This window comes from Clarias gariepinus, chromosome 18 (assembly GCF_024256425.1).
Source record: "Clarias gariepinus isolate MV-2021 ecotype Netherlands chromosome 18, CGAR_prim_01v2, whole genome shotgun sequence".
NCBI lineage: Eukaryota > Metazoa > Chordata > Actinopteri > Siluriformes > Clariidae > Clarias > Clarias gariepinus.
Genome location: NC_071117.1, coordinates 12,608,952 through 12,631,670, shown reverse-complemented (window position 1 = coordinate 12,631,670; position 22,719 = coordinate 12,608,952). Strand labels below are relative to the sequence as shown.

The 22,719-nt window shown below is 38.6% G+C and overlaps 1 protein-coding gene across 1 annotated transcript; it reads right to left on the bottom strand.

The window, feature by feature from the left end:
- Positions 1-590: 590 nt before the first annotated feature.
- LOC128506701 (verrucotoxin subunit beta-like) lies at positions 591-16,831 on the bottom strand. Its single transcript, XM_053477266.1, has 12 exons — positions 16,741-16,831; positions 12,421-12,742; positions 9,913-11,323; positions 9,431-9,550; positions 6,967-7,055; positions 6,655-6,853; positions 6,463-6,576; positions 4,316-4,417; positions 4,108-4,196; positions 3,776-3,974; positions 3,581-3,694; positions 591-1,259 (listed from the first exon to the last, which is right to left on the bottom strand). Exons 1-12 carry the CDS (start codon positions 16,829-16,831, stop codon positions 1,215-1,217), a joined length of 2,895 nt encoding a protein of 964 aa, XP_053333241.1. The 3' UTR covers positions 591-1,214.
- Positions 16,832-22,719: the final 5,888 nt, after the last annotated feature.

The window sequence follows — 22,719 nt, the reverse complement described above, 5'->3', positions numbered from 1 at the left end:
GGCAATTTCATAGGCAATTTTTTAGCCAATTATGAGGTATACAGGTTAGAGGGACAAAAGTAAAATCAACTCTGGTGAGAAAATGATTGCTTTGTTAAATTTTTTATTTTACTTGAAACTTTATCTACATGGAGAGATCATTGTGTCATATGTGTATACAGTACTGTTCATTAATTCTGTCTTTAGTTCATCAAAGAGAGAAGGCATTGAGATGTTCTGTGGGAAAATACATTTTGTGTTATGTGCATAAATGAAAAAAATGAAAATGCATAATTAGATATTTCTGACAGCTACTGATTCATCATTTCAATTATTTAGTTTTTTTTTTATCTCTATACCTATAAGGAAAAAAATGTAGCAGCACATCTGAAGTGAATTTTAAAACAATGAATTAAAAGTTTATTGTAATGTAAGTACTTTATTATGCGTTACCATTTGGATCCATTCTGCCTAGGTGGCATTTTTTCATATTAAAATAAGGTAAAAAAAAAAAAAAAACACTGTCAGTTTTTAGACTTATTATTATTTATTATATGATTACAATCAATACATTGTCAAAATAACAATTAAGAAGTAAATAGTTTGCTAATTATTTCTCTACAGGTGCAATATTTGTATTTGTGAAACTGACAAATTAATCTGCCACCATTATATTTTATGTATGGAAATCTGAAATCTATTTTTTTTCGCCATTGCATTCAGCCAGATTTGCACAATCCTAATTTGTGACTGATAAGGTGTTTAGTCAAATTAAAATAATTTTTAAAAATCATATAATAATGTTACTGAACTCCTAATTTGTTATAATTGCTAATTACAAGATCTCTATTGCAATGATTTCTTTTAAACATATGTTAAACAATAAGCATGTTTAAAAAGGATACATCTTTGACATAATACAGAGCTCATCCACTGACACATAACACTCATTTTCTGGTTGTGTTAGCCATGGACATGGGTAATTTCTTCTTTAAAGTCTGAGTACTGTATATAGACTAAAAATTACTGATAGTTTACTATAATTAAGGTACGCTAAAACAGGAAAGAACCTATAATACTCATTTTTAACCATAAGCAACAAATAAATCAATCATAATCAATTAAGAAATTATAAGGTTCATCATGTTCATACTCTACTGTAATTCTGATATGCTTAAACAGATGAAAAAAATCCACATCAAATTGATCAGCTCTTCTGATGAAGATTCGAAGACTCAAATATTGGCAGGAATGCTGACTTTTAGATTAACATCATCCACCTATTTAAAAAAAAAAAAAGAAACAATCTGTAACATTTCCCTTCATGATACAAATATATAACATTTAGTTTTACATTTCTTTAATTGTTATTTCAAAATGGTTGCATTTACAGCAGTATGTAATACAGTTGTTTTACATAAGGTTTCTTAAAATACAATTTATGAGTGGGCTGTAGTGGAGGCTTGGGATTTTGGATTCAGCCTCACGTTAGCCATAAACGAAACAAACATGGTTCAGAGACAATTTTGAACAACTTAGAAAAAATGACTAATGAGAAAGTGTTAGATGATATAAAATTATCAAATGTGTTTTCTTAATGAAAGTGCTTCCATGATACCAACCTACTTTTACTCATGCTGCGGAGGACAGCCAGAGTAATTAACTATTGAACTAAAACACCTGTACCATGGAGTGATGCATATAATTGTGCTGTTTTGTCCTATTTTTCCACTTGTCGAATGCCTCTCGTCCAATCAGATTACTTAATAAGAACTTAGTTGTATAACCATTAAAACATTTACCTAGTTTTTTTTAAATGCATTTATTTATTTTTTTATTACTTACAATTACAGCCCTGGATGTAGTTAAACATATAATTTAGCTATATAAACAGAAACCATCATATGATCATATCTGATCTACTTAAACAACATTTAAGCCAAAACAAAACAGGTAAGCACCATAGAAGGCACAGGTAAACAGAACAATACGACACCCTTATCCCAGCATACAGTACAACATGCATGACCCATCTTCACTCTGACCTGTATTCTTTCCTTAATCTATATTACTTTGGGTCATGAATTAGGAGGCAGGATACAAGTGCAGCTCTTTCTTTACTATTGTCATACATTATGTATACATTAATTGAGGAAAAAAAAACAATACCCCAACGGGTAACTATTAAAACTATGACTAGGTCTTAGCTATATGCTAAGTGTTAACAGTAATAAGTGTTATAAGATAAAAATCCTTCTAGTATATTTATCATAAATGCACTTTACACTGTTCTAAATCTTTTGCCGTATTATTATAGTTAAATATGTGAAAACTAGGGATGGGGACAATTCAATACATAATGATAAAAAAGCACCACCATATGTATTTTAAAGTGTAAATAGTTTTGTCTCCCTTACAGTAGCAACTTTTTATTTTTTACAATTTACAGTACATTACAATATGTAGGTCACATAGACCTGAAGCATTATATTGTGCAAAACTCACCAAATATCTGCACAACTTACAATGGCTAAAAGCACAACAATATACCTAAATCATGGTGGTTCAATTTGTTAATGTATTTTTATTTGCTCAGACTCTCTTTAGCTTGCATGTACTCTGTGGGGGTTCAAGCTCGTACACTGGAGAAAGTTTATCCAAATATTGTCATGCAGCTGTACAGACATCTGCCACATGCACAATGGACTTTATGCTGTGGTCAGGCAACAATATTCAGTAGTCACACTCTTAATCATCATACTTTGAATTATATTGTGATTGTATCTAAACATGTTGGATGATTTAGCACAAACCCAGGCATCTTCCAGGCCTCATTTTGACCTCTCCCTGACCCAAGCTTTAAGTAAGAAGCATCTTAAAAATACATTATAATTTAATTTTATATCATAAAATATCATTGTTACCTACAATAAACTAGAGAACTGAATCAAACTTCTGATTATGTCTGGCTCAATTTTGTCAGCTTGTGCTCATCATGTACAACAACAAAAACTCATCCAATTACACTTCATTAAGTAACAGATACCATACAACTAGGTTAGATTAAAACTGCAGTGTAACCTTGGATTACGAGCATAATTTGTTCCGGAAGTGGGCTCGTATTTCAAAACACTCGTAAACCAAATTTTCCCATAAGAAGTGTGTGTGTGTGTGAAGCTAAAGGAAGGACTTTCTTCTCTCCCCCTTCTCGTCTTACACAGTTACACTTCCTCCACTCTTTTCACACACACAAGCGCACACAACGGAAACATAGTTTTTTTTTTTATCTGGAAAATAAACAACTAATCTCTCTAAAGACACTCGATTGACCGACACACTAATGGAGTCACTGCTGTAAAGACACACTTGACAATGCTGTCAATGTTGGCTCAGTTGTCATCACATGACGTGGCGTCAAAACAAGAAGCGCATGCATTATACATGATACTCGGTACTCATAAACAAAGACTTGTTCGTTTTCCAAGTCAAAATTGATTACAAATCTTTGCTCGTAGAACAAAAGAACAAATATAATGTCTCTCACAATAATTTATTAAATTACTAAATTATTAAATGATAAAATGGCAAAAAAATATCCTACTTCAATAACGCGAAGGATTTTCATAAAGACATCTCCTCTGATGTCAAGTGTAGTCACTTTTTCAACTGGTATACGATGATCAAACTTGCTGTATTCCAGGCCATTTACCATCACCTGAACAAATAAAATGTAACATAAGTTAATTGATTTACTTAAAGCTCAGCAAACTTGTTTAATTTCGTTAAAATATCGCACCTCATAGCATTCTGTTTTAATAACCACTATCATATCAAAGGCTCCTCCTTTGACAAAGGGACCTCCTTTTGTCTCAATGTAATTCCTATCCCATCTCCCATTCCTGCAGGTGTTACGGAGCACAGAGTACATAGAGGGTTTGAAGTGGAAAGCGATGTCATGAAGGTACGTTGGCGTGGTCAGAAAATTTATTTCAAAGCTGCAAGAAATTGTATAACCATTAAATTGAGTTCACCAGATTCTAGTGAGAGAACTAATATATAAGTAATCTGTTCTATATTGGTTTTCCTTCAAACTGACATGCAGTACAAAACACATTTCACATACTGTACCTTTCGAAATCTGAAGGAACAACTCCTTGGAAGAACAAAGCCACACCAGGTCTCAAGCCTTCAGGGATTGATCTTAAATATGGTTCTCTCTGTTGTGAAAAAGCAACATTCAAGATTTAATAATAATATAATCAAATGATTAGAGTTAAAATCCTGAAAATATTTTTGGCTTGTTTAATCATCTTAAAGGTAGCATAAAAAAGGTTACTGGGTTGCAGACTGGCTGTGGTACATCAAACTGGATGTTAGAGAGCTTTGTGCGTGATGTGCCAGACTTTAGTTCCATACAAAAACTAGACGATGTCCAGTTCTGAGGAGAGCAGACACAGGTAGAAGGCTTGTGAAGTTCATACACAATTACAAAATTCTTGACTTGTTTAAGCTGCAAAGTTGATGCAAGCCACATCAGGGAAAAATTAACATATACATTTGCACTCAAAAATAATCAACCAAAATTACTAACTTGCAGCTGTTTGCAATAAATCAGTGAAACAAGATAAATTTAAATACTAATTGTCACATCTGTACCGCCACGGTCCGGGGTAATAAGATTTGGGTCTCCGGACTACTGAGCCGCAGCTTTGTCCCCCCCTAGTGTGGTAATGTAGTACTGTATGTCTCCCCATCAATAATGATGTGTGTCTGTGTCTCTCCCCTGCGTGTCTCTACTTAAACCAGTCGAACCCGTAGAGTTTTGTCCCTTCACTGTTGTCACCACGTTTGTTCGTTTCATGTCTCCTAAAACCCGCTGTGTGTACATGTCTCCTCCTCAGGACTGAACAGAGTCTGCAGGGTCGGGGTAAGGCCTGTAAATACAGGCATTTCTGGTCAATTTCAAGACACCAGACACGTTCGCCATGAATCTCATGTGACTTCTGTTATGCTTTTGGGACTAATCTCCTGTGCTTGTTTGTGTGTGTGTCCGCCTGCAGACCCAGCCTGAGGAGGCTGACGAGGAGCAAGTTTTGGTTTTTGTTCTTTGAGTTTCGTTTTGGTGTGTTTTCTTTATTTCTTTACAGGTGACTTTAATTAAGAAAAAAGTAAAAAATAAAGAAAATAAAACTGAAACAATACCTTCACAAAATACCTGCGTTTGCGTCCTTTGAATACCTCAGAATCATGACAGTAATATAACAAGGGATTTCTACAAATTCAACACAAATGGTCATTTTAATGATTACTGAAGTTTCAGAATTATTTAAGCTCCTGATTAATAAAATCCCTAATTAGAGGACAAATTTGTAAATTAAGTGTTTTTTCAAGTACAGATGCCACTAATTAGATGCCTTAGGTGTTCTTGATTTAGAATACATTAAATACCTGGACTTTTAAGAGATTGGAGATGTTTAACGTGTGAGAAATGTGTTTCATGTGAGAAACGGCTAAGTGAAGAGGTTGCAATATACTGTAAGGTGCAAATTGAACACCAAAGGTCATTTCAAGATGTACCACACTACTGACCCTAAATCACAAATCTTGGCTGAAATCTGCTAAAAATATATCTTGAAAATGGTTCATAGAAAAATAATTAAGCTTATGCAGAAAAGTGCACCTGTGTAGAGTGAAACATGGCGGGGATTGTGATACACTAGGGCTGCTTTGCTATCTCTGGCACTGGAAACATGCAGAGGTAGAGGGCAAGTATCCTCAAAGAAAACATCAGAGAACATCATGACCTCTTTGAGGAAGCGAAAACTTCAGCATCATTAGACCTTCCAACTTGCAAATGATCCCGAGCATTCTACAAAGTCCACCAAAGCTTGGTTTCAGATTAGGTTTTAGAGGGGCCATCACAGTCCCATGACTTGATTTTAGCAGTTGCAGCATGCAAACCTAAGGTCCTTACTAAACTAGAGGTCATTGCCCACAAGGAATTGGCTAAGATCCCTCAGAAACACTGCCAGAAGCTATTGTCTGGCTAAACATCACGTTCACAGCAGGTCATAGTAGAGCCTTCTTTAACTATTAAATACTAAAGATGCTTCTCATCAAGGGGTTGCATAATTTTGATACTGTAGTAGTCATTAAAAGAAGCATTTTGTGTTGACTTTGAAGAAACCACTTGTTATATTAGTTGTGTTTAAATAGCTAATTTCACAGATTTATTGCAAACCACTGCAAGTTAATAATTTTGGCCAAAAAAAACTACATTTAAAATTGTAGGAAGAACTAAAGGTGACCAAAGGTGACTCTAAATAAATGGTCCAACGTTAGCATGAACTGAAAGACTGAGACCAACATATAAAATCATTGTGCATTAATTTCTAATTTACCACAAGAATTTCCTGTCTCAGAATTATGGATTTATAAAGCATATGAAGAAAAACTAATGCATTGCCAGAGTATGTAGCTTACTTCAACAATAGCAATAACGTTCATGTTGACATCTCCACAAATCTGAAGTGTAGCCACTTCCTCCATTGGTATGCGATGTTTGAACAGGCAAAAACTCTGACCATTTATATATGCCTGGAAAGAACAGATATGTCAGGCTTATGAACTTATTTGTTTTTGCCATGTTTTGTCCACATATTTTATTTTTCATACCTCATAACCTTCTGTTTTTGTCACAATGAAGATATCAAAGGCTGATCCACTGGAAAGTGAACAACTTGATATGCGTTCTTCCTTCTTCCACCACCCATTTGTGCAGCTATTTTGGACCACAGTGCCATTGATGCGACGGTTGAAGTGAAAAGCGATGTCATCATTTTCCGTCCGCCCAGTTATGAGATTAAATGCAAATCTTTGTTTGAATTGGGAAAAAAAAGTTGATGTTTTTTTCTGGATGGATTTCTTTTTATTATAAATAATTATAAAAATTATTTTGTATATGTGGCAAAAGACATGAATACATACTCTTTTCCTGTCGCACCCACAACACCTTGGAAGTAGAAAGCCATTCCTGCTTTCAGCCCTCCAGGAATTGTGTCAATGTAAGGAATGCTCTGTGGTGAGTATAAGAACATAACATAAACAAGTGGTGATGACAGCAAAACTAAAGTTTATAGAAAAATGCAAAGTCAAAACCAGTTTAAAATAATTACATTTAGCCACAAGGCAGCATTTGCCATTAATTAAAATTTTAATTAAAAATCACTCACTTACTCACTCATCACCTATACCTATAAATTTTGATTCTTTTTGTACATTTTGCTGAACAAGGCTTATTTGCACTTGTATTTTTAATCTGTCCAGGCAAGATAAGTAGCAGGCATATATTTACTTACTTTGTGTATTTATATTTATAGATATATGTTACATGGTGCAGATTGGAGAGCTGTGCCACGAGATGTAATAATATTTATAAGAGCCCTAACACAGGTCTTCTAAGGGGATCTGCCCGTTCCTAACAGTGCAGAGTATTTTTGCGCGGTTCTACCCCTCGTGAGACCTGCGTCATTACAATGATGTTTAGATTTAAGGTAACTGTCATGGAGAGCTCTCTTTCTGGAATTAGCTAAATTCAAGCACCATGGGATTGAGGCTGACGAACAGGAAGTGCCAGATAAAACATGGCGGTCCTCAGCTCCAGGACCCAAGATGGAATCTACAGTGAATTTTGCCATGATTTACATGAATATTTGCAATTTGTAATTACCGGTAATGCGTCCTTCACAATGCTGTGGAGGAATACTTGCCCGCTCTTCTTTGCAGAATTGTTTTATTTTAGCCACATTGTAGGATTTTCAAACATGAATGGCCTTTTTAAGTTCAGCTTAATTGGATTTAAGTCCAGACCTTGATTAGTCTACTCCAAAACCTTTTTTCCCCTACAGTATATCATTTAGAGGTGGACTTTTAGAGGTGCATTTAATCTTTGTCCTGCCGCATAACTTGAGTGCGCTTAAGCTTGAGGTCATAAACTCATGGTTGGATATCTTCCTCCAGATCATAAAGCTGTATTCTTTTATCAGTTCACAGAATATGTGCCCAGAAGTCTTGGAGATAATCAAGATGTTTTTTTGTTTGTTTGTTTTTTGATAAATGTGAAATGAGCATTTGTGTTCTTTTTTTATCAGCAGTTGGAACTCTCCCATGGATGCCATTTTCCCCAGTCTCATTTTTTTTTATTGTTGAATCATGAACACTGACCTTAACTGATGCAAGTGAATCCTGCAGTTCTTTAGACATTGTCCTGGTTTTATTTATGAGCTCCTGCATGAGTTGTCATTGTGCTCTTGCAGAGTCCCAAAGATATAGAAATACTTTCCAGAACCTTTTTTCTTACAACCTTTTTCTTACAACCTTTATTTAGGCCAAGTAGGTTTGGACAGCTTTTTTCCCTTAATAAATGTAATCATTTAAAATCTGTATTTTGTATTTACTCAGTTTATCTTTGTGTAATATTAAAATTTGTTGGATTTTTGTTTGTCCATCATGGGCAGCCTGGTGGTCACCTGGATGCTCGATTCCTGTCTCTGTGTGCATGCAGTTTGCATGCTCTCCCCGTGCTTTGTGGGTTTCCTCCCACAGTCCAAAGATATGCAGGTTAGTCATTCCCAAATTGACCAGTGTGTGAGTGTGTGTATGTGTTTGTGCCCTGTGATAAATTGGCACCCTGTCCAGGGTGTACCCCACTTCGTGCTCTAAGCCTCCTGGGATAGGCTCCAGGCCCTCCATAACCCTGAATACAGGATAAAGCGGTATAGACGATAAGCGGTGAGTGAGCTCCATCATTTAAGTGTGACAAATAGGCAAAAAATACTTTTTTATGGCACTGTACTGCTAGATTTATCATTGGTACCAATAATAGGAGCAGCCATGGGCTATAGATAAGAGCTTATTCATGCTACATGAGATTTAGTAACAGAAAATCAGTTAGCTTAGCTGTTGTAGTGTTTAGCTGCACTGTAGCTGTTGTCTAGTGCTTAGCATAGTTTCTGTACTAGCTTGCTTATAAATCAATATTTGGGCACATTACAAACATTGAGCTAATTGTTTACATCAGCATCTTTAATGGAATGATTAAGATTAAGATTAAGATTTTTTTAAATGACTGCTATTCACACTCTGTGTGGCATTTTACCTGAAGTGTAAGCACTGCTACAAATTTAGCATTATTAAACAGAACAGTAACATTCAGTCAATTTAAAATATTTAAATGGCAATTGTCTCTGGTGAAAATTATAACAAGGATGGCATAATTCACTGTAGATTCCATAATCAGCCCTGGAGTGAAGTAGTCACACACAGGAGTGGAGAAATCACAGTAGTGGTACAGTACAGTCACACACAGGAGTGAGGCAACACACAGGAGAAATGCTTTGCCCTTCTGGGCCACTGTATGACTTTATTAGTGAAGTGAACTTTTACTACTCACAGGACTGTTGACATCATTTGAAACCTCTGCCTCGATAGTAGAGAAAGACCATCGTGACATGCCCTTAATGGTCATTATTTTTGTCCTTATTTCATTGAGGATGGAAGATGTGGTGATATTCTGTGAAATAGAAAATTATATGCTAAACAAGTAAATTAAACTCTATAAAGGTGTATAATAGAGTTAATTTATATAATATATACTGTGTATATAAACATATACACCTATTACTAACATGGACACAAATTTATGATTTGATTCAACTTAAATCTATTTATAATTCTGTCTTATCATAATGGATTGATTATTTAATACAAGTATTTGAAAAGTTGCTTACATTTGTAGATTTGTATATAAAAAAAAAATTATAATAATTTGTTTAAGACAAATTTACAACTAATTCAATTTAGTCATAACACATTAGACCACATACATATGCATGCAAGACAAATTATTAAAAATTTTATATTATCATAACTGACCCATGACAGGCCCAGTTTAACAGTGAGCTTCTGATGAACCGAGATTGGGACAGAGTCGCTGGCTTCACTCACTCCCACATCACTAATAGCTCTGTAGCGAACAAAGTGTTGTACTGCTGGCTTTAGTCCAGTCAATGTAAAGCTGGTCTGGGCATCTGGAGTGTCCATGACTGTCCATTCATCTATATCAGCTCCTGTATCAGTCAGTGGTGTCATTGTGTATTCAACTCTGAACTGTATTGTTTTTCCAGTTGGGGATTTTGAAAGGGTTAGGATGGCTTTTTCATCATTGGTCACTACGACCGGAACCGGGGGTTTGGATACAGGCTGGAACTTAGGATCTGTCAGATGGCCTTTCTGATAAAGGCGGATGGAGTTTCCTGGATTGTTGGGGTCAGATATGGAGGTAATTATAAATTTCATTCTCTTATCATTTTTATTAGCATTTAAAAAACTTGCAAAAAGAGAAAGATTCTGCCTCATTCGCTCAGAGATATCAGGAGAAGTGATCCAAGGCTGTGCTGCTTGGCAGGAGAAATCTCTCTCACCTGTTTGCCCCAAGACAGTAAAGTCATGCTCTGCTAGGTAGGAATCTTCATATTTTAGAGATGTAAAAGACAAGCATACCACCACATCAACATCAGGATCCAAGAGGATGGAACTGAGTGATGCTGGTGATTTCACAAAGTCCTTAAGCCCCTTGGTATAGGAACTCAGTATATTTAATTCAGTTGTGATATTGTCTAACCATTTATTCATGTTGCTAGCTGTGAAGGGTGATGAGTAATGGGTATTCAGGATATCCTCCAGTGCCTTGTCCTCTTTTGTCCCACTCCGAATAGCTGGCAAAACGCTAGAGAGTGCCTTCTGGAATGATGTCTTATAATTACTTTGTAAACACCAAAACTTTAACAGCCTGTCTTTTACATCAGGGAAATTGTCAGTCATTAGATTGTTCTTTAAATCATTGCATCTTCTCTCTCCTTCTCCAAGCTCCTCCAGCAATTGTTCTGTTTTACCCACATGGCTAAGGCTGATTTCTCTCACCAATTTTGCAGCATTGTGATTGAAAAGTATGAGAGGATACAGCCATACGGTGAGTGGCAAACCTTTAGTTTGTTGTTGCTTCATCAGAGTGGGTAAACTTTTGTACACATCTAGGGCTTCCATGTATGTGGTGGGATTAACGTCCAGCTCAATGTCACCATAAAACTTGACGCTGATGCACTCAGCTAGTTCTTTTTCCTCTTGAGTCATCTGTAGAGATGCCTTCCCCTCAGCAATTGTAGGGATATTCTTGACTACTGCATGAAAGTTTTGTTCAAGATGCTGTGGGCTCTCACTTTCTTTACTTGTATAATCAAACACCATGAAAGCCTGAGCTCCATACAACACAGCTGTAACTACATGCACCAAATTCCTGGGTGTCCACCTAGAGAAGGACCTCAGCTGGTCCCTCAACACCAGCTCCCTACAGAAGAAAGCCCAACAGCGTCTCTTCTTTCTGAGAAGACTGAGGAAGGCCCAGCTTCCACCACCGATCCTGACCACCTTCTATAGAGGAACTATCGAGAGCATCCTGAGCGGCTGCATCACTGTCTGGTTTGGGAATTGTGCCATATCGGATCGCAAAACCCTACAACGGATAGTGAGGACAGCGGAGAAGATCATCGGGGCCTCTCTCCCCTCTATTGAAGACATCTACACCACACGCTGCATCCGCAAAGCCACCAGCATTGTGGCTGATCGGACACACCCCTCTCACACACACTTCACACTCCTGCCATCTGGAAAAAGGTACCGAAGCATTCGGGCACACACATCCAGACTGTGCAACAGCTTTTTTCCACAAGCCATCCGTCTCCTCAACAAAAAGGGACTGGACTGATAAACACAAACACACTCACACACACACAAACACAAACATTATCACACAGCTTAACTCAACTACCTCAAAATATTGAGACTGGACTGACTAATCAACACAAGTGCAGACACACTGACCTACACCACCAAATTATCGTACACACCAACCTGTAAATGCTTCACTGTTTTTAACAATCTTTTTGCACAATGATCATTACTGGACTACATTTTTGCACTAATTCCTCAAATCTTGCTGCTGTTTTAAGGAATGTTTATGTTTACCCACTACCTCAACACCATATTTTATGTTCGGTTATGTCGTGGTTGCGCACTGTCACTTTGTTGTTGCTCTTGTTTGCACATTTGCACGTGCACTTTATGTTGTCTATAAAAATGTTACTTAGCTAGTTAGTTATTGTTAATTTATGTTGTAATTTATGTTAGGTCTCTCTGTCCTGTCTCTGCTAGCCAGTTAACTAGGCCTCTTGGTTAGCTAGTTTAGTGTCTCTGTTAATTTATGTTGTAAATTTATGTTGCATGTAGCACCTTGGTCCTGGAGGAACGTTGTTTCGTTTCACTGTGTACTAACTGTATATGGTTGTAATGACAATAAAGCCTACTTGAACTTGAACTTGAACTTGAGTAGCTGTTTTCTGGTCAAATACTTGTGGGTAGGTGATATTGGCAAGCTGCTTCATCGTAAGTTGTTCAAACTGTGTTGTCTTGCTGTACTGCATAGTAATTCTACACTGACGTGGTGAGAGTTTTTTGTCATGCAGGTACTTTGCAGAGCCTCCAATCTCCACCAACCCACTTAAGAAACTGACTTTTAGGGAAGTACTTATATCTAGAAGGTTGGCCTTGTCACTGACAGAGTCAGAGGCAGAAAACTTCAGATCTATTTCAGGGCACTGATGCATATCAAGGCCATCATTAAGTTCTTTCTTATCCCATAAAGTAACACCTGAAAAAAAAAAGTAGTGAGAAATATTAGCTAATAACATTACTATTGGCTATTTATAACATTTCTGACAGTGGTACTTATTACCACCACTAAACAGACTGATCCTAAACCACCAATAAAAGTCAACCAAGTAAACTCAATTCAGACAAAGAAGACTTACAAAAATCAGGCACAATATTCACACAATGGACTTACGGCAATGGGGGGAGGAATAAAAGTTCTCTCCCACATTTTATAACTCCCCACTCTCGTGGGTAAGCAACAGGTGAGCCAGCCTGAATGAAAGAGAGAGCAAGAGAGGGCGAGAGAGAGAGCACGCATGCAAAAGAAAGAAAAATAACAGAGGAGACATACAGTACATGCACACGCACAGCGCACCAAACTCCAAAAGAAATAAAGTATTTTAGCTGTTGATAATATAAAAAGCTGCATTTTTTTCTATTTAAAAAAAATTACAAGCTGGAGGATTTTTGAAGATTTTTGCCAATGGAACATGATTGTTGCAGAGTACATATCAAACTCGATGCTTTTAAAAACTTTTAATTGCCTCAGGGAGCACCACAGACATGAGGCAGTCTTCACCAAAAGGTCTTTTTTTTTTATTAAATATTTAAAGAGAATTAGAAATTGGGGAGAGCAAAAGTGAGAAATGAAGTAAAGAGAAAGCAGGCATGATGGCACAAAGTTAGTGTGCTGTGCAAGAAGCAGCAATCAAGAACTTGCCGGCAGTATGTCCCCATGGAAGGCCAAGGTGCCAATCACAGTTCAGTGGTGATGGCAGACCAGAACTGGCGGTGGACAGTAAGTCCCCTACATATAAAGGAGTTTTGTTCGGAAAGCTCGTCCATAAGAACCATTTTGTTTACCAGTTTAACAAACATTGTTCAGGTATTTGGATACGAACACAATTGGGTATACTGTACATACAGTAGTATATCACAGCACAGTGTTCTTAAGTATCATGCTGATGATTGAACAAATTATGTTAAAAGTACAAGCAATGACTGCTATCTTTTCAAAGTTTGTAATCTTTTTGTAAATTTGTAACTTAAATGTTTATATGGTATATGAGACTTACTATAGAAGTCTAGGTAGTAGCCAATGTCTTACCAGTGACTGAATCCTAATAGCTGGCTGTAACAAAAGGTGGAAGTGCTAAGGCAAATAACAAAGTCGATCATAGACTGACTATCAGCAAGCTACCCAGCTGCAATCTCTCCTCAACATTAAGGCCCAAAACAACATGCAAAGACAATTTCTGATTTCTCCATAACGCCAAACTAATTTTCATGTCTCCTTGTATCCAGGTGGGGAGAGAGTTCAAAGCCTTTAGGTGAGATGTGTCACCAGCAATGTCATGTTCATTAATGCCACCTTGCATTCCACTTGGTTGGGAGGCCACAGTGCCAAATGAGCTATTAAGTTTATGTTACCTTGGTGAATGAGAAGCGGAAAAGCATACAGAAGTAAAATGGTCTGATGAACTGTTGTATGTTTGCAAGAGCTTTAGTTGATGCAGCCCTGATGCACTATCGCTGGGTAGGTATATTTTAGAGAGAAATTAGTATGTTACAGGATTAATGATTGCTGAATGCTTTTTGGTGATGGATGACTGTCTTGATAAAGTACAAAAAAAAAAACATTATTTGATGTCAGAACTACAACTCCCAGCAACGGCTCATCGGGATTTCTACCCTCTTGAGACTTGAGTCATGCCTGCTCCATAAACCTCTCTAGCATTTTTCCCACGCTGTCACATTCTCCCCACATGTTCTTGCTTTTATTGACTGTTTATATGTTTTTCCATGCCCCCGTTTCCACCCTGTCTGCACAGCGGTCTTGCATTCTGCACTGATTACTCCCGGCATCTAGACATGCGCTGCATGCTGTTTCATTGCCGGATTTTTGTGTGATTTTTTCGCCCAATTCTCTCGCATTTCTTTGCTTTTACCTTATAATTCAGATTTGTCGCCTTGCTCTTTTTTTGTTTGTTTGTTTTTGAATTTGTCACCTCGCTCTTTGATTTCTCAGTTATTAATTTATGCTTGCTTGATCCTCGCTTTCGCTTCCTCAAACAACATGCTCTCTAATGATTTTACCCCATCTCCATCAATCTTTTGCAATTGAATTCTTTAAATTTAGTGCAGCCATGTGACAAATCACAGATTCAAATAATAGAGATTTAGCACATCCAGTCTTTGCAAAGTATACGTTCCCTATGGATTGTTCCAGTATCATTACCAAGACTTTTTAAAAATCTTGTTGTACCTTTCGGAGTTTAACCCCATTTCTCAGATAGCACTATTCTGTTGGCCCAACATTGGCAAAATTTTGGTAACCTTTTGCCAGTGCTCCGACATCGGGCCAACGTTAGGCCAACATTAGCGCATGTATTCCAGATAAGACACCACTGAAGGGTCAACATTAGGTCAACATCATTTTGTCTGTTGGCTCATCGGTGGGGATAAAGATTAGGTTAGCACAACATTGGTTCAAGAGATAACCCCAAGGTTGGCCCAACGCTGGTTCAGTAGATAGTGGCAATTAAATTATATTGCTTTAGCTTTGTGCAGCAGGATCACATCAGGAGCTCATATGAGGGTGGGTTACCAATCTAGAATATAAATAACATTTAAAGAACTACATAGCTAACTCAGCGGATACCACCGTTGGCCCAATGTTGGTCCAACAATGTCGTCTATGTTGCTCCCATTCTCCCCAATAGGCAGCAACACTTCTCTGCATTCTCCAATGCTGTGAGTGTATGTGTGCATATCAGGAAGTATCACAACTTTCCACGTGTAAACAATGTGTACAAGGACATACATTGCTTTTTTTTTGGAGATTGCTAGCTATTTGTGAGTGTGATTCTGTTTCCTCAATATAAAACTATAAAACTATGAATATTTAGTGATCCACGATGACTAAATAATGTATAAGAAATGAACAAAACACCATCTAAAAGAATGATGGGCAGCAGCACATGCCAGAAATATAGTTTCTGCAACTTTAGAGGGATTTGAGGAACAAGATGACTCAGAAGTTATACAGTAGATGCTGGCATTGCTTGAAAGCAGCTCTTCATTTAATCACACCATATATAATCATCGGGAGATGATGATGATTATGATGATGCTGATGTAGATAATGAAGATGGTGATAAAAAACAGCCAAGCTACTGTGGCCAAGCTTATGGTGAAAGTATTGAGGTGAATGATGATGAGGAAGATGCAGAGACACCTGATATAAAAGATAGTCTGAGGCAATGAGTACTTTGTTTGCATGCATTCATTTTCATCCACCCTGCTGAAACAAAAGTGGTTTTACTAGGTGTTTATTTTGTAGTTTATCAAAAAATGTTTACATATATATATATATATATATATATATATATTTTTTTTTTTTTAGTTTGTATTAATTTTATAATGTTAGCAAATAAATAGCTGGAGATAAATGTGTTTTCTTGATATTGAAAAAGATTTTTAAAAAATTAACTTAATTTCCAATTTCTAACCTTTATCTACTAAACCAATGTTGTGCCAACATTGTGCCAACCTTGTGATTATCTACTGAACCAACATTGTGCCAACCTTGAGCCAAAGGACACATTGGGTCAAAGGACCAAATGACATTGGGCCAACCACCGATGCCAACGTTGGCCCAACATATGCACTGCCATTGGCCCAATGTTGGCCTTCTGCGGTGTGCTATCTGAGTTGTTTTGTTATCGAGTTTAGTTTTATCTAGTTTATGCCCATTGTACATCACCTGACCCTTGCCTGACTCCAACCCAGGCGGTTTTGTTAACATATTCCATGAAAAAAAGGGGAGGCAAAAAATATATATAAACTAAACTTAACAAAATCTGGTTATAAATAATTGCAGTGACCTTGAAGGCAATGACTTTTAGGATAGCCTGTAGTCACCCATCCTACTGATGATGCTGGATTAACAGGCCTACTTAATCCAGACAATTGTAAAAATAATGTAGATTCTACCTGGAATAAAGGTGTCCCTGCAGCAGTCGTACAACATGCCAGGGTACAGCGGTCTTCCCAGGGCAGCTATTTGCATACAATCGGAATCCATCTCTGTTGATAAAAATTTTAAATCATAAAAAAGAAAAGAGAAAGTTAAAAAAAAGCTTGGAAAAACCATATAACTGTGCAGCTGTAAATGTGACAATGTGGTATGATCAGGGCTGTAGTAAAAGTTACATAATGTAAAAAATATCTTTTGATTTTCTAAGATCTTCTGCTTCTATAAAGGTGCAGTAATTAGAGAGAAAAGTTCTGTGAAATGTCACTCAGATTTTAATTGTTTTGTACAGTAATTGGCTGAATTTTCTGAACACTTGATATTCATATTTGTACCTGTTGATTTATCCAGTTTAGAATTGACCCATGTATTAATAAATTTTGTGTTTTCTAGCTCAGAGAAGAAAAAGTCAACGCTGTATCTCCTGAGAGAAACTAATACATTTTGTAAAATAGACAAACTTAGCTATTACACAATTTTATTTTATAACCATAAGATTACAAAAGAAATTAGCTTACTGGACTTCTGAATGATTAAGAGTTAGTAAAATACACTGTCTGAGCAATAAATTAATAAATTACATATAAACCATTAGAATCGCACACTCTAATATTTTATTGGACCGCCTTTTGCTTTGATTACTGCAATGGCATTTTTTTTTATAACCTTATGCAATTTTAGAACATCTATTTCTATTTAGCATCATATTAAATTTTCTCCAGGATCTTGTATTGATGTTGGGAGAGTCGGCCCCCTGCATAAACTCTTCTCCAGGACATCCCAAAGATTTTCAATGGGGTTAACCTTTGGACTCTGTGGTGGCCAGTCCATGTATGAAAATGATGTCTCGTGCTCCCTGAACAACTCTTTCACTATTTGAGCCTGATAAATCCTGGCATTCCTGCCATCAGAGAAGGAAAAATCTATTGATCGAAAAAGTCTTTTCACATTCCTTAAACTTATCAGCTATTTATAAGTTAGAATAACTGCTTTTTTGTTATACTGCTTTTTTGTCATGCAAGCAGAATGATGTAATGTGCCCCAGGGCTCATAGAAACTGAAAGCAGTCGTTTGATTTCCTGCAAGGAGGACAGCCGCATGAACACTGCACAAACTCCCGTGAAGAGCCAGCCTTTGGGATCTGAAAAAGGAAAAGGAATCCTGTCTGAGGCTGCACCCTATAGAGAGGTGGGAGGGGCCGGCTGGCCACCTGTCCATAATTTGATCTCAGTACATATAGCTATTCTGTGAAGCACTTAGAGGTTTGTTAGAAAACATTAGTAAACAAACAGCATGATGAAGCCCAAATGATTACACCAGACAGGTCAGGGATAAAGTTGTTGAGAAGTTTAAAGCAGGGTTAGGTTAGAAAAAATATTCCATGCTTTGAACACCTCACAAAGCACTGTTCAGTCCAAAATCCAAAAATGGAATAAGTATTGCATAACTGCAAACCTACCAACATAGGTGGTACACAGGACATAGGGACACAGCAGACAGGTGGAAGACAGTGCTCTGGTCAGATGAGACCAAAATTAAGCATTTTGGCCTAAATGCAAAACACTATATCTGGCAGAAAACTAACACTGTGCATGGTGGTTGTTACATCATTTTGTGAGGATGTTTTACTTCAGCAGAGACAGGGAAGCTGGTGAGAGAGAGAGAATTCCAGAGAGAATTCACCTTCCAGTTAGGCAATGACTCTGAACATACAGGGAGAGCTACAATGGAATGGTTTGGATTGAGGCATATTCATGTGTGAGACTAGCTTTGAAGAAATGCTGTTTACAAACACTTTCCATCCAATCTGCCTAAGCTTGGGATACTTTGAAAAGAAAAATGGGCACAAATTTCACTCTCTAGATGTGCAAAGTTAGTAGAGACATACCCCAAAAGACTTGCATCCCCACCTGGTGTGTAATACCACCATGGAGCAGATTTGTATGTGCATTCTTTTTCAAATTATATATTTTTATCTAAGTTTTCAATTGACTGTATATAATTATTAATAATATACCTATTTTTTGGCTGTTTCAGCCCCCATATCCCCTTAAATGTGAGCTTATAAAATTCAAATTGCACCTGGGTAAAAGTATCATTGCAGCAATCATACAACATGCCAAGGTACAGCGGTCTTTCCAGGGCAGCTGTTTACATGCAACTGGAATCTATCTTTGTTATCAAAATTAAATCAAATATTTAAATTATTAAACTAAATTATTTTAAATAAACCTTGGACTTTGTTGTTTTGAATTATAAACTTTACCCACTGCACCACCATGACACACGGTAAGGAACAATTTGCATTGAAATGAACAATTTAGTCCCAGTCTTCTGTAGGGCGAGAAGTGTCATGGTTCAAAGATCCTGGGAATTGAGTTTCTTTTTTTTTTTTTACATGTGTAACGACGTAACAACATGTGAACAGTTTAACAGCAAAGGAACTAAAAAAACTTTTTTTTTTCAAATAAGGCAAGAAGTATTGTAAGCTAAGAGAATATTTTATGCGTGTTTTCATTTAGTTCCAGGAGCACAGATGCAAAAAAAAAAAAAGCTTTTCAAACTTATTTATGTTATAAGTTAGGTTATATGATTTTTTTCCCAAAAACCTATAACCTTACCTCCCAATTTACACACAATGGATGAATCAGCTTATGCAATTTATTCTCAGTAATATGTTGGATCAACACAGTGGTATAGTGCTTAGCACTGTGGCCTCAAACTTACAAGGTCAAGGGTTTGATTCCCGCCTTCAGGTCTATGTGCGTAGCGTTTGCATGTTCTCCCCATGCATGTTTCCTCTTTGATACTCCAGTTTCCTCCCCCAGTCCAAAGACATGCAAATTGTCATTAAGTATAATTGTGCACCCTGTGATGGATTGGCACCCCATCCAGGGTGTACCCTGTCTAGTGCCTTGAGTCCACCTGGGATAGGCTCCAGGCCTCTCGCGTCCTTGTACAGGATGAGCGATGTAGAGAGAATAAGTATCCCACATTATTTTCTTATGTGCATGACATGGTGTTTGAACAACATCGGTGGTGTGGTTGAGCGTTGCCTGCAGATAGGCGAGGCCATCAAATTTAAATTCAAATTTTATTTGTCACATACACAGTCATACACAGTACAAAATGTAGTGAAATGCTTACACGACCGCCAGTGACCTTAAAAAGAGAAATAAAGCTTATAATAGTAATAAATATAAATAAAAGAAATACGATAAAAATAAATAAAATAAAATTTAACTAGGAAAAATGGAACTAAAAATAGAAACTGAAAATAGAAATGTAATGTACAAATAGAAATATAATGGTGTGCAAATATGCATATAAAAAGTGACTTTGTGCAATGGTTATTAAAGTGTCTTTGTGCAATGGTCCAGAATGTAAACGTAAACATGTAGTGTAGATGTGCGTGGAGTTGTCCATAGTGTCCATGGATGTATAAAGATTGATTGATTGATTGTGAAAATTGTGAAAATATTGTGTTAATTCTGCATAGTGGTGTGGTTGAGAGACCTTATCGCCTGCGGGAAGAAGCTCCTCCTCAGTCTCTCTGTGTTGGCCCTCAGGGAGCGGAATCGCTTCCCAGACCGCAACAGAGTGAACAGTCCATTGTTGGGGTGGCTGAGGTCCTTCACGACCTTCCTGGCCTTGGTCCAGCACCGCTTGGTGTAGATTGAGTGCAGGTCAGGGAGCTCGGTGCGGATGATGCGCTCAGCTGATCGCACCACCCTCTGTAGAGCTCGTCTGTCCTGCATGGTGCTGTTACCGAACCAGGTCGTGATGTTTCCCATCAGGATGCTCTCTATGGTGCAGGAGTAGAAATTCCTGAGCACCTTGGAGGGCAGTCTAAAGTCTCTCAAGCGTCTGAGGTGGTACAGACGCTGCCGGGCCTTTTTTACCACAGTGTTGATGTGACAGGACCATGCCAGGTCCTGCGTGATGTGAACACCGAGGTATCTGAAGCTGTCCACTCTCTCCACTGGGCTCCTGTTGATGATGGGGGTCTGGTAATTCCTCACCTGCTTTGTACTGAAGTCCACTATCGGCTCCTTTGTCTTGCTGACGTTCAGGAGGGATTGTTTCTCTGGCACCAGTTTTCCAGATTTCCAACCTCCTCCAGGTAGGCTGTCTCATCATTGTTGGTGATCAGGCCCACCACGACAGTGTCGTCAGCAAACTTGATGACGGTGGTGGAGTTGGTAGTGGCCACGCAGTCATAGGTGTACAGAGAGTACAGCAGGGGGCTCAGAACACAACCCTGGGGGGCTCCAGTACTGAGAGTGATGGAGGCTGAGACATGTCCGCCCATCCTTACTGCCTGTGGTCTGCCAGTCAGAAAATTGGAGATCCACTGACACATGGATGAGCTGAGTCCCAGGTGCTCCAGCTTGGTGGTGAGTGTGGAGGGAATTATGGTATTAAATGCAGAGCTGTAGTGGATGAAGAGCATTTTCACATAGTTCCCCCTCCGAGTGTCCAGGTGAGTGAGAGATGTATGGAGGAGATGTGAGATTGCATCGTCCGTGGAACGGTTTGGACGGTATGCAAACTGTAGTGGGTCCAGTGTTTTGGGTAGCGAAGAAATGATGAAGTCTCTGACCAGGCGTTCAAAGCAGAGCTACAGGGCAATAGTCATTAAGAGAAGCAGGATGTGGTTTCTTTGGGACAGGAACAATAATGGACTCTTTAAAGCATGTGGGGATCACCGACTGAGATAAAGAGATGTTGAATATCTCAGTGAACACAGGTGCTAGCTGGTCTGCGCAGGCTCTGAGAATATGACCTGAGATGCCCTCTGGTCCTGCTGCTTTCCTGGTGTTCACTCTCTTGAAGGCTCTCCTCACGTCGTGCTCGGTGATGATGAACGCGCTTCCGGTGCTGGCAGTGACTTCCTGTCTGTAGCCGTTAGCGCTGCTAGCATTAGCATCGCTAGCGTCTTTAGCTGCAGCCTCGAAGCGAGCATAGAAAGTGTTCAGCTCGTCTGCCAGAGTCACGTCCGCGTCCGTCATACCGGATGTTGGTGCCTTATAGTCCATAATTGTCCTTAGTCCCTGCCACAGGCTCCTAGAGTCACTCTGTTGGAGCTGTGACTCTAGTTTCCTCCCGTAGCGCTGCTTCGCCTCTTTCACCGCCTTCCGGACGCTGTATGAAGCAGCCTTGTATGGTTCCATGTCCCCCGACACGAGTCCCGTGTTGTAGGCAGCGGTGCGAGATCTCAGAGCGTCGCGGATGGTTTTATCCACCCACGGATTCTGGTTGGGAAACGTTTTAATAGTCTTTTTTTCCACGGTATCATCCGCTAGTTTCCCGATGAATCCCACAACCGCTTCCGTAAACATGCTGACGTCATCATCGGAGCTGTTTCTGAACATGTCCCAGTCTGCGTCATCGAGTGCGTCCTGTAACGCGGCCACCGATTGGTCCGTCCAGCGCGCGACCTCCCTCTGAACAGGAACTTCCTGTATTTTGGCATGAGGAAGATGGCGGTGTGGTTGGATTTACCAAACGGTGGACGAGATTGTGCCTTGTAGCCGTCCTTGATACGTCTTGGTGAAGCAGAGGAGATTGCAGTCCCGAATGTCTCTCTGGAACTTTATCCTGGCCCTGAGGTCATCGAGCTTGTTCTCCAGTGACTGGACGTTGGCGAGCAGGATGCGAGGCAGAGGTGTGCAGTGTGCACGGGCTCTCAGCCTGTTCCTGACGCTGGCTCGTTTCCCTCGGGGCCGCCGCTTCGCGTCGCGTCCTTTGTTTTCCCTCAGGATCTCACTCGGCCAGCTCGGATCCGGGGTTAAAAACGTCGAATTGTGAGTACATTGTATACCAATAGAAACAAGAGTGTCTCTATCATAACTAATGTACTCCATGGTGGTAATTTGACTGGTTTTAAAACGCTAAAAACTAACTTAAAGAACAAAAACAAAGAAAAGGTGGTCGGA